At 32.0% G+C, this 13577-nt stretch overlaps 1 protein-coding gene across 1 annotated transcript; it reads left to right on the top strand.

Annotated features, from left to right (window-relative positions):
- Positions 1 to 11365: 11365 nt before the first annotated feature.
- LOC145313688 (uncharacterized) lies at positions 11366 to 12897 on the top strand. Its single transcript, XM_080153232.1, has one exon. The coding sequence runs from the start codon at positions 11493 to 11495 to the stop codon at positions 12528 to 12530; it is 1038 nt and encodes a 345-aa protein (XP_080009358.1). The 5' UTR covers positions 11366 to 11492; the 3' UTR covers positions 12531 to 12897.
- The last annotated feature ends 680 nt before the right edge of the window (positions 12898 to 13577 follow it).

Below are 13577 nucleotides of genomic sequence, written 5' to 3' on the forward strand. Positions count from 1 at the left end.
CTTGAGGAGGGTTGAACTTGATAACCCAACTTATTATTTCAGATTTAAAAGAAAACTAAAAAAAAATTTGTGGGGGTGAGATTTTTTTTTTGGGGGGGGGGTTATTTTTTCTAGGGGCGATTTCTCTTGGGAGGGTGGTGGTAACCTCCCACAAAATAGTTATAAACCTTCCCAGGACCTATGAGAAGCTACCCTGTCAAGGAGAGCCCGATTGGTTCAGCTGTTAGTGAGATACACACAAACAGACATCCTGTTACTTTATTATAAGGATAGACATATTCTCTATTCTCTTATTTACTTAGTAAATCCTATTTTTTTTAAGAGTGTGATTTGATATTATTCAAATTTATTCCAATACACTAGGAGAGCGCTTTAATACTCCAACCATTTGGAAAGGGTGAATTCACTTTCGCACATGGTTTAAATTGTCAAATTATCAGAACTGCATCTTAATACAACAGCACAAACCATTCTTATAAACAAAGACTACAAAGAAGAGCTTATAAATAATTTTTTACAAATATAATAACTTTTTTCTTTTCTGTCAAAAATATGAAACTTAAAAGGTTTATATAATGCAACTCAAAATAATTCTTTTTATTTTTGTTATGTTATGCGTAAGTGAATGCCCAGCCATTTTGAATGCCATTAGTATAACTGGAAAGATGTCGAACTGTGCATATTAAATAACTGAATTTGAGCTACATACATATTGTACATCCATACTGATGCAAGCGTAGCTTTTCTAAATTACTAAATTAAATTTCGACTATTTGTCTACACTTCTAATGAATACTTGGACTTTGATATATTCATTTGTTAATGGTCTATTTTATTTTTCTAATTCATTGTGCTTCGCTTTTATAGATGTTATCATCCTTGTTATGTTGTGGCTTCTAGTTTGAATATTTTGTTGTGTTTTTAAAAAGGGGATCAAAGCTAAGACTTATTTGCATTTATGCATATAAAGTATCTCTATCCCACCCTGGGATTCAGGGATGTTACATTGGACGATAAATGAATCTTTCCCAAAAATTTGATGTTTAAGTTCTTGAATTTTGTAGTAATTTGTGGAAAGTTTTAAATTTATTAAGTCGAGATTGTCATCTCCCCTGGAACTTCTTAAAAACTAAACTGTAAATTTTTACATAAACTATTTTACATAATCACATATTCACTAACCACTGAACAGCATAAAAATCATAAAAAATAACATAGAGTCCCCATTTTTCAGTGTAAGTTTATTTAATTCATTAGTGCTTAGTTGATGGTCAGATACAGTGATTAGGTAGTACAAACTAAAATCATCAGGGAGTTTGAATGAATGCATTGATAAGATTAAGAAAGAAGGTCAGGTATAAAAATAGAATCAATAACTTTATAGAGATGAATAGATGTAATTGATATATAGACAGATAAATAGATGAAGATAATGATATATAAACATACTAGCGGCTACGCCCCTAGAGGCCTCTAGTGGCACTTTAAATGTTTTTGTTTGTTAAAGTTTACGATAATTCTTTATTTTACGGATACCTCTTAATGTTACGTTGAAGTCTCCCAGATTTTAAGAAAATTTTCAATTTTTTTGTCATTTCTTTTGGGAGGGTGGTAGTACCCTCCCCCAAAATAGTTAAAAACCTTCCCAGGACATATGCGAATCTACCCTGTTAAGGAGAACCCGATCGGTTCAGCGGTTAGCGAGATCCTTCGGTACACACAGACAGACACACAGACAGACAAACATCCTGTTACTTTAGTATTAGGATATAAAGATGGCTATATAGATTTAAAAATAAAAGATAGAAATATGGATGAATAGATGAAAACTGTGGCGTGCCCAGCGATTCACCAGGCAGGTGTAAAGCCTTGAGGGTGTGAATAAATGAGAAGACAGTCCTACCAAATTTAAGATATAAATATAATTTGGATAAATAGATAAAAAAAACAACAATAATGTATAGTCATATAAAAAGAATGATAGATAAATTGAAACAATTATAGATATACAGTAGACTATATAAGTTTGAAGGAATTTTAATTAATATAATAGATTTGAAATCTGCATAAAGTTTTAAGGTTTTTTTTTATAAAATTCGTTTATTATATAATTCTTTATTTAAAGGCGCAAATACGATTTAAGTTAATTAATTTTGACATCTGTGATTGGTGGATTGAAAACTATCTGCGCTCTGATTGGAGAAGCTTAAGTGTCGTACATCATTCAACCAATTAGAGCGCGGGTAGGTTTCAATCTAGCTTTCCTATTGGTCAAAATAAATTAACTTAAATCGTATTTGCGCCGTTAAATAAAGAATTAAATAAAAAACGAATTTAATAAAAAACCCTTAACATTTTATGCAGATTTCAAATCTATTATATTAATTAAAATTCCTTCAAACTTATATAGTCTAATATACAGGTAGAAAGATGGATAGATAGATGGAAACATTTAAAGATATACAGATATAAAGATAGTTGGAAACAATGATAGATAGATAGAAAGATGGATAGATAAATGGATTCATTGATAGATAAACAGATAGAAAGATGAATAGATAAAAAGATTGATGATATTTTCATTCATGAATTTCTATTCGCACATGCATAAATATTATGCACACGAAATCCTCACACCCATACATCACACACAATTTCTTACACACACATACCAACCTACTCGCACAGACAAGCAAAAGTGTAATTCAAAGTATTTATGATATAAGTTATTTTGTTAAAAATGGCGAATGGAGTGGAGATTACTCTTTATGATGCGTTAAAGTACTTAATGGTGCAAAAATGTATTTTCAATTTAGTTAAACCAATAACAGATAAGGATAATATTTCAATACATAATTTTTTTTCATAATCTCAACACACATAAGATTCCTGTAAAAAAAATGTACAAAAAATGACCAAGTTTTAAAAAGACATATAATCAACGTAAATATTGTCAACAAAATGAATATAAAAATATCATATCGATTCTAAGTTTGTCACTTTTTATCAGATAGTTGACAGGAATTATTGTAATTAAATATAAAATTACAGCTTGATTACTAAACACTTAAATTGGCCACTTATACTAAAAACACTTTGGTCAGATGCTTGCAAATATGTTGAAGACATCAGATTATCAATGCTTTCGCATAATTTGCCATGACTACTTTTCAAAACTCTGTAAAAGGTTGAGTTAAAAAAAGATTTTAGAATGTTTGCTTGTTGTTAAGGAAGTTGATTGTTCTTGATTTTACTGCTGAAATATCAGACAAGTGATTTATACTAGAGTAGGTTGAATACCATTAACTTAAACAATTAAATCTTAAAGACAAAGGTACTTGAATTAAAGGGTTGGTTGTCTGCTTATTTTTGGATAATACCTCAGATTAAACCAAACCTTCTTAAAGACTTTGTATTGTAAAAATTTGTCTTCGCTATCTTATATCAGGGAGTAAGGGAGGGGACAATGGGCAATTAATTCAATATAAGAGTTATCAAAGAAAGGGCATGAAATCCAGTTTAATCCAATAAATTTGTAGGAAATTATAAAGGGATTGTCAATTGAATAATAGATTTCCAAAGCGTCATGTAAAGTGAAATCACAACTTGTTTTTGATGAAATATATTGAGGTTTTTTGGTGTGATTTTTATATTAAAAGATTTTTGGACCCGGCCAGCTGCTAGCAAGAATATGACTGCCCCTTTTTAATCTGTTTATTTCCCTTGCCCCTTGCCCCCACCTCCCTTCTCCCTTCTCCCCGTCTGCTGCATTCCAAACTAACACAACGAGTGTTTATTTCCCTTCCCCCCACTTCCCTTATCCCTTCTCCCCGTCTGCTACATTCCAAACTAACACAACGAGTGTTTATTTCCCTTCCCCCCACTTCCCTTAGCCCTTCTCCCCGTCTGCAATATTCAAAACATACATAACGAGTAGCGGCATTTCATGCGCAAGTCCCCAAACTCAGTCAGAAACTGCTAAATTCTTGCACATTCCCTTTAAGCCAGTCCCCAAAGTCTGAGACTCCTAAAAATTGAATATTCGATCCATTGTCCCCTCCCTTACTCCCTGATCTTATATAGCATAGCAGACATGGTGTTTCAATAGTATTGCTCAAGATATTTACTGCAAAAGAAAAAAAATTTCAAACGAACACAAGTTATACCTATTGAAATATTAAGAAATTCGCAATGAACAACTACTTTATTAATTTTTTTATATTGAATTTTGAATACTTTTACTTTATCTATTTTTTAGATTTGTATGAACACCAATAAACTTAAAGGAAGAATATTAAAATTAAAAATAAGGAAAGATTTTAAAAATAAATAGTTGAGATAGTTATTAGTATCTTAACTAAAATGGGATTTAAACTTCTGTTTTTCTAAAAATATATCCTTTTGACCTACAAGCTAACAGTATTATCCTTTTTAAAATAGTATGAAAGATTTAAGAAAACTATTCAAAGACAGTGGCATATCCTTGTCCAAGTATTTCTATAAGGTGGCGTACACAATCAATTTTCACACCTTACAGCATACATACATAATTCAGGCTATTCGCATAATTCAACCAGGAAATATTTTTGGAGAGAGAAATTTTAAGTTTGTTCATAGTAGAGTTTTTATAGATTTTTATCTCTTTCAAAATAGCTTGAAAATAGTCTTTAACTTGAAAAGGAAAGGGGCCAATAGGCTGTTTATTACACTAGTCTCCAAATTTTTATAAGTTGGATTATTAAGACGTTTTAAACACTAATTTTATTCTACAGAAGGGGTAAGTTTGTGTAATTTCATTGGGGCTGTACATCAATTTATGGGCCATTGTCATATCTTTTTAGATCCCTGCTGTAACACGCATTTTAAAGATAAGGATTTAAGAATGGCAAAAATAATAAAAATTCAAAATATGAACTCACTTCCGTATTAACATTATTTGCTAACAACTAAACCGATTAGTTTCTCTATTTTATAGGCCCTGGGATGGTTTCATGCTAACTTAAATTTAGATTTGTGTCCTGTGATAGTCTTTATCACCTCTCAATGTATATATTCTCTACATAATAGAGGTGCAGCCACATTATATATAAAGTTTAAACAATAACTAACCGACTGTCATATCAAAAAGTTCTAACTATCTCTATTGTTTAGATCTGTACTTACTACTAAAATATTCAGCTATTTATATTTTATGGATATCATTTATACCTATTACAGAAGTCTTAAGATTTAAAGCACAATATTTTATTTGCTACATGTATCTGATATCTGTTTATCTGTTCATATCAGGTGAAATAATATAAAAGTTAGGTATACTTATCTACGAATCTTTTTGATAGGAGGACAATTAGACACCTTTTTGTAACATAAAAGAACGATGGACTATCCTTAATGATAAATGTCATAACAAGGTTTTAGGCTACTTTCTTCGGGATGGGACCAAAAAAATGGAAGGAGGAAACCACTAGTGTACTTGAATATATGTTTGGGGGGAGGGATTAGTTGTACACCTTCCCTATCATTTGCTAGCCAATTGAAGAATGTATTTTGTTCTCAATTAACCAAAGTCACAAAGTTCTCAAATATGATAAAGTAGTATTTTGGTTCCCATGATTTCCTATATATCCTTTTTTAACTTTAAAGACCTATTAACATTATTTTTACCTTTTTCTGCTATAGATGTATCCCTAGAGAGACAGACATATAAATGTGTGTAAGTTATTCTTGTGCCCCCTGCCTACTGGAAATAATTCTATCCTCACAAGGAATGTTAAACTTTGCAAGGAATCTTTATTTCAGTCATTATCCTATTAACTTCATCTGATAGTCTGCACCCCCCCCCCCCACCCCATTATAGTCAAGTTTTAAAGTAGGTATATTTTCCCAGTAAGGCTTCGAAACCGATTACTATCCGCTGGATAAGAACCGGTTCTCAGCAGTACTGAAAGCTGTCTATATTACGATGCGATAAATAACTATTATTATGAGCAGAATATGTATATTTTAAATTAATCATATGTGAAGAAATACAAATAGAAGTACCAAGAAAGGCCTTTCTTGAGTATTTTATAGGCTACTATCGGCCGAATTGATGGAAATATTTTTAAATCTTCTTGAATTGATTTTACCAATAAGCATTAAACATGTACCTTGAAAATGTTTAAAATTCATCAGAATCAGTAGGTAGCCCTTTCTAGTGTTCCTGCTATGTTTCAAATATTTTAGTTAGTGAATAATGTAGGTCATTACGGGACAAATAATGATGTCGATAAAACGTCAGCAATGACCACTGTATGCTGTATATAGGTATCATAACTGATTGATAACTATGGATCTATCTAAATGTTTTTTTCTTTTTTAAAAACTAAATTTAAATTTTTACTTGTTTAAAGAAACATATTTTCTTCTCTAACCCTTTACTTACATTTAGAAATCACAAAACTTTTACATCGAAAATCCGAAAAGTTGTCCAGTTCAATATAAAATACTCAATACATACAACTAAGCAGTTTTAGTGGCATAACCACTTTAAGATATTTAGATGTCAGTACGTCCGCTCATTAGTAAGAAAACTAATAAATCTTCCTTGTTTATTTACAATTTAAAAATCTAAAACATTAGTTGGTTACAATTTAATTAGCTATTTAACAATCATGCGACATTCAAAGGTTTATTTACTATGTTTATACCTACCAAAAATTGGAATTTTATTCTTAAAAATCAACTTCTTTGATAATAAAATGTTTACTCTGACTAAATTATTTAACAAAAGTATTTACCCCTGAATGATTAATAAGAAATTCTTGGATAAAATATGCCTTGGGCAGTAAGGATAATAAGTGAGTTATTGTGTACTAAAGCGGCTATTTTACTTTTCTATTTTTTAGATACTAGTTCCTTTAGCCAAAGCATTTAAAAGCTTCGCCCAAAAAGGAATTTGTGAATCACCCTAAAAATTTATATATTTTTTTCTAAATCCAGAAAAGGATCGAGTTACATATTTCCCTTACCAATTATAAAAAAAAACGATGTCTATCTGTTTTTCCGTCTGCCGTTTGGATTGAACTGTATCCTCTGGATAGACTGGGCATACAAGTCATACATAGGTGTTTTCTTCATCTGTGGGACATCCAACCTCCCTCCTGAAAAAAAAAGAAAAAAATTATCACTTAAATAGAGCTCAAGCCAAAGAATCTCCACTAAATCTAATAGAAACCCACTCATTAGCCATTCTTTGATAATCAAACATATAAATGTTTGCAATTGTACTCATATTATTTCCAGCTGCGACACTTGTCAAGAATGCATGGTATTTACTCCCCAGCTGCCAGTGGCTGCCTGGTGGCTAACAGCGGCTGCCAATTGGCTGCCTAGCGAGTCTTGCAGTGGTGCATGGTTCTAGTTCTAGCCAAGGTGTGTTTATGCAAAAACTAAGTTTCCTAAATACCGTTTAGTTAATGATTCAAACAATGAAAACAGTCAATATAAATTTTTTTTATGAAATATCTCTAAGCAATAAAAAAGCCATGGTTTTATAGTATTTGCTATAGAAACTTAAATAAAACACGAAAATGTCCTGAACACTACAAATGAAATATAAAATTAATTAAGAACAATCATTTTGTCTTTTTTATAATTGTTTTCAAGGAACACATGCAAAGACATTTTTTACTAGGAGGATGTTTGGCCAATCAAGGCAACCAATTATTTAATTTTGGCCCCCAGTGCATTTAATTTTTAATTCAGGGTAGCCAAATTTAAATTGTATGTGTTTAATTTATAATATGAAAAGTCAAGTTCGATAAAACAGGGATAATCATTTTAATTCAATCATTTAAAAAATTCGCAGGTAGTATTAATACAACACTACTTATGATTTTGCTATCAGATGTCCTATTCTAGTTTTGAAATTTGAAAATGTATCAAAACTGGAAGATATAATCATATAACTTACTCAAACGTAGTGACATTTGCCTACAAAAATGGTCGTAATATTACAATTTTTCATTTATCATCCGCGGAAAGCTGTCTGTAATACGATGCGATAAATAACTATCATGAAATTTGGAAACTATGGCTTTGATATAAAATGCATAAATGGTAGGAAAACTAAGATGAGGGAAAGTGAATTGTCTCTCTACATGTGTTAGGAATGTTTGTAATTAAAGAAAATATTTAAGAAATTTAGAATTGGTTCCTTACTATCCTCTGGTAGAATGTATGGTAGGATTCTTATTGGTTTTGGTCACATTTTTGGCAAGTGTAAAGTAGCAAAGCTACTCTATATGGAACTAGCGGCTGCGCCCCTAGATGCATCTAAGGTCACTTGGATAGAAGATGGTGGAAGTCGACCATCCACTTTCAATTTCATTTTAACATGAAAATAAATTTGGGGGAAGAGATCTTTTTCAAGGTACCCTCCGCCCCAGTTATTCAAAAATCCTCCCTGGACCTATAAGAAGCTTTACTGTACAGGAGACCAGAATCAGATTATCGGTTAGCGAGATCCATCGCTACAGACAGACTTTTATATGTATTTGAAATTAGGGAAAGACTGAAGATTCGTTACAAAAAAAGTAAATCCTTACTAAATGAATTTCTATATTTGTTTTTGGTAACAAAAACTTATCATTGATGCTCTACAAAATTGTCAATTTTTTCTCCATTTTGACTTTTCTGAGAATGAATAATCTCTTCTACAATTGATAAATTATCATTCATGGGAAAACATTTAAACCTTTGAACTGGACTATACATAATTGCCAGGCATACGGGGAGAGGACATTTTAGAAAAAATAATTGGCCACATTTTTGTGAAATTCTATTTACTTATTTTGATTATTTGGAAGCTGAATGGGTTGTAGATTAATCTATCTCTCCCTCTCTGACATACTACATTTTATTAGAGGGATGAATTTAATATCAATATTTGTATAGGCAAAATATAGTACTTTAGTTCATATTCCTAATTATGTACTATTTAAAAACGATGTTGTTCTATAAATAATAATCAGTTTATTGTTTTTCAACGGAGAAGTTTTGAATTTTTCTTAGATAGCTACAGTATTTATAAAAACAATTTATAACACGAGCGGCTACGCCCCTACCATCTAGGGGCTCTGTAATGAATTGGAAGGAGTAGGGAAGCTGAGAAAAATAGCCTAAACCCTCCTATCGGTTCAGTTGTGATCAAAATCTTAAGCTACAAACAAACAAAAAACTCCCATTTATTTTTAAATGATGACTTCTATCCACTAATCACTTATGTTTAATATACATTTTTTTCTTAAAATGATAAGTAAAGCAATCCTATGGCTGTATTTTAAAGGCATGTATGTCCTTCAATTGATATTATTGATCTTGTACAATATACAAACCGTACAAATATTGAGAAATAAATTTTAAATGGTCAAATATTATTCGATGCAAAAACTTGTATGTATATTGTATAATGTATATGCATGGTGTATACTTTTGATATTTTAAATTCATTGGAACAATATTTGTTTGTGCATATAAACTAACAGAAAAATACGTCAAAATCCTGTCGCTTCGCTAAAACAAAATTAAATTCTTTGTTGTCTAAAAACTTATTAATTTTAATTATCTATTGGTTTTTATTTTAGATATCTTACAGAATAGAAAAATTATTTAGGCGAATAACAAAAGTTACAAGATATAAAAACAAGCAATTATGAATAAAATCATTGACAAAAGCCAACTAAGAGCCAAAAACAAGCTGCTTTTTAAAGAAATACTTGAATTAGAATACTTTATAAGAAGACATTTTGGACCATATAATTCACTTCATACATACATACTTACATTCTCTAAAATGCAATTGGATCACAAGAATTGGGGTTTTAGTGTTCTTTTAAAGCAGCAATAAATCTAATTACTTTAACATCTAATTGTTCTTCATATCTCCATAAGTGCTAATAATCAATTATTTTGTCTAAAGCAATTTTTTTAGAAAGGAAAGTTTAATTTACTATTAATTTTAGGGAAGATTACGCCTATTTCAAAAATTTCTACTTATGATTTTATTTGCTCCCAGCTACCTAAATTTTGGATCTATCACCATAGTTTTCTTATCTCAAAAGAAACATAAAAAATCTCATCCCACAGATTGCCCCACAAGGACGATTGGAAAACCATTGTGCGTGGCCTATGCTCTAATTAGAGTTCAATGAAGATGAAAAAGAACACATATTATGCTACAATGAATGCACACTCAATGGATTGAAATGTTAAGAATCTGCATGGAATCCACGAATATGTGCTTTGCAAAGAATTTTATGCCGGAGAATATGGTGCAGGGGCGTAGCCAGTATAAAAAGAACTAAGGCAAACTAAAGATGTTAAAAAACATTCTAAGGTAGACTCTGACTTAATGATTTTCTCAAAGGTTATAATAGGGACTAAATATAGAGATTTTAAACAGGGAGGTGACAAATTTAACTTTAGCCCTAGAAAGTAATTAAAATAGACCAATTGAAAGTAAAGTATTGTTATGAAATAAATCCATTCTCAAATCATAATTGAATCTGACACAGTAAAGGGTGTTTTACCCATACTCTACTTTGTATTATTCTATCATTTTAAGTGGAATAATAAAGAGTTTATTCAAAATAGTCAAAATAACCGTGGAATTATTAGCGCACCTACTTTATACATAGGATTTATCCTCCATCTGTTACTACATGAATATTATTATGCCATTAAAATTTACCCAAATTCGTGAAAAAATGCTATTTTTTACTTTTTTATAATTAATCAGAAAACTAAAAGGGTAAAGAGAAAAAGGAAGGGTGTAGAGAATAATTAATAATATAAAAAAGTGTATGCGACTTTAAAGCACAATACATATATTTGCTTTGGTGGTTCCGTTTTACACCCCCCCCCCCTCCTGTAACTCACCCCTCGTCAATAATTCACCACCCCATAAATTACTCTTTTTCCTGTTTGCCTTATTCCGGGGTATTATGTATAGTGTCGTGGTTGAACGGGTTAGCGGCGCGCGTTTATCGGGCCCCCCTTTACTTGCTTTGTGCACTTATGTGTACAATATACGTGTACTCTAATTGAGGGATGAGTATTTCTCTCTCTCTCTCTCTCTCTCTCTCTCTCTCTCTCTCTCTCTTTCTCTCTCTCTCTCTCTCTCTCTCTCTCTCTCTCTCTCTCTCTCTCTCTCTCTCTCTCTCTCTCTCTCTCTCTCTCTCTCTCTCTCCTCTCTCTCTCTCTCTCTCTCTCTCTCTCGCAATTTGAGAGAAAGGCACATATTTGGACCATCTGCCTATGTGGAGAGCTCTCCAAAGCAAAGTAAAATGTATCATTGGTATGCGTTTCATTTGTCCGCAATTCTTCAGTTTCAATTCGTATGTGATTGTCGATGGTTATCCAAAAAAAATCGACATTTTATAATGACAAATATTACACATAAACATTAAACAAATAAAGATATTAGACATTTCAAAGTGCCTTAAGTTAAAATGATGTTCATAATATTGACATTTTTATTAGGCTGTACTGGCCTTGTGTCTTGTGGTTCAACTTCCAGAAACCATATTTTATTCTGGAACACGACCAACCCAATGTTCCGGCTGGATCATGCCGGCCACCAACGTATCCGGGTGAATGACGGCAATATGCCCGGCCAGTATGACCAGTTGCACTTGATTTGCCCGGATTCCACGGAGCAACATGTTGTCTACAGTGTGTCGAGGCTGGAGTTTGAGACCTGCAGGGTTAACAGCCCCGATGCCAGAATTGTGGCGCTTTGCACTCGGCCGGAGCTGTATACAATAACCTTCCGGGCTGTCAGTCCCACGCCCGGCAGTCCGGTTTTTGAGCCGGGTAAAACCTACTACCTAATATCAACATCAAGTGCTCGAGATTTGTATCGAAAGGCTGGAGGATATTGTTCTACGCATAATATGAAAATGATGTTTGAAGTTGCTGATAACTCTGCAAACATTCAGCCTCTTGCAGCTGCATCTAAACAAGATAATGAAGATTTAGTCATTGATTATCTTGATCAAAAGATATCATCTCAGTTTCAAAGACAATTTTCAGAATCTTCTTTAGATGATGAGCCAGAAATTGAAGTTTTATCATCAAATACTTTGGGTGGTTCATTAGAATCATTGCGAGCAACAGAAGAATTACCAGCACCAACATTTATTGACCAATCACAAGAAATAAATTCGCCAATTAAGCAATCAGATGACATGATATCAATGACGTCATCATACACTTCACCAACCAGAATACAGAGAAAATACTTTGGTACTGTTTACCATGAGCCAGGCAGGCAGGCAGGTCAGGTGAGGGCCAGTGAATTCCTGTATTACTACACCCCCCGGGACATGGTTCATCTCAAGAATATTGTCAACAGACACATGAAGTCAATTGCTAAGGACACCAGCGAGGAACTTCAAGCAGCCCAGATGTTAACAAGCTCTAGTCCTGGCTTTTGTTCCAGTTTTTATATTCTTATATTTTCAACTCTTATTCACATTTTCTCATAGAAAATGAGACTTTAAAAACAGCAGTGAAAAAATCTCATAAAGTTATAACCAAAGAAGTCTTTTTTGTGAAGACACTATTTTTCCTTCCACCATAATGTATTATGTACCAAGGATTAAAACATTGAAACTTCTATTCCAACGGATAGATAAAGCAGTGCGTTGACTAGTGAAAACTGTGATTTTTGTCATATTGTAAAAACAAATTATTAGTGTAGATCTCATACTATTTGTTACCAATGTATATCTAATATTTTCATTCTGAATATTTAACAAACAGTGAATTTAAACCTCATCATTCTGAAAAGAAACCAATTTTATGTATTGTATGTATAGCATAGATTTTAGATAATAAATTTATAATTTTTAATATATTTTTTGTCAATTATTGTAAGCAAAGCTTTTCAATAATTAGTGTCTTTACATCCGTCCGTCCGTATGTAACGTTTAGCTCTTTTCGTTAAACGTTTTTAGAATTTTAGGAACTCTATAATCGTCACTCTACAAATGCTCATGTTCGTTTGTTTCGCCGTTTAAGGTTTCCGAGCTTAGCTTTTATGGAATCCTTATTTTAGTTTATTTTTCATAGACATTTTTTAAACCCTTGTATGATTTACTTTGTCATAATTTTTAACCTTGGATTTTTAATGTGGAAGATGACGTTCTTAAGGAGCGAGGCAGAGAAATGAAAATTTATTAAAGAATGAAAAACTATCTCCCATAAAGTATTAGAGTATCATTAAACGAAATTTTAGAAGAATATCTCATTAGTTACTCGCTTTTCGGATGGAGAGTCATTGTAAGTTGCTATTGTGTCTGGTTTCATAAAAAAATTGATTAGATTTTCCTCCAAAAAGGGCAATATTTCATGCTTTTCCTAGCGCACAGAACCCAATTATAGAGTGGCCTCGCTTTACTTTCAAAATTGTTTCTTGTGGACAATTATTTTCTATGATAAATAATATTTTGCTATACAGCATATAATTAAGCTCAATTTTCCTAACGAATTTGCAAGAAAAATAAAGTTTTGGCAGCTTGAACTGCCATATG

This window comes from Acartia tonsa, chromosome 3, assembly GCF_053477335.1.
Source record: "Acartia tonsa isolate MP-2025a chromosome 3, ASM5347733v1, whole genome shotgun sequence".
NCBI classification, from domain to species: domain Eukaryota; kingdom Metazoa; phylum Arthropoda; class Copepoda; order Calanoida; family Acartiidae; genus Acartia; species Acartia tonsa.

Bases quoted from the DNA above. Each gene is read 5' to 3' on its own strand.
- LOC145313688 (XM_080153232.1), top strand. From the start codon at position 11,493: ATGATGTTCATAATATTGACATTTTTATTAGGCTGTACTGGCCTTGTG.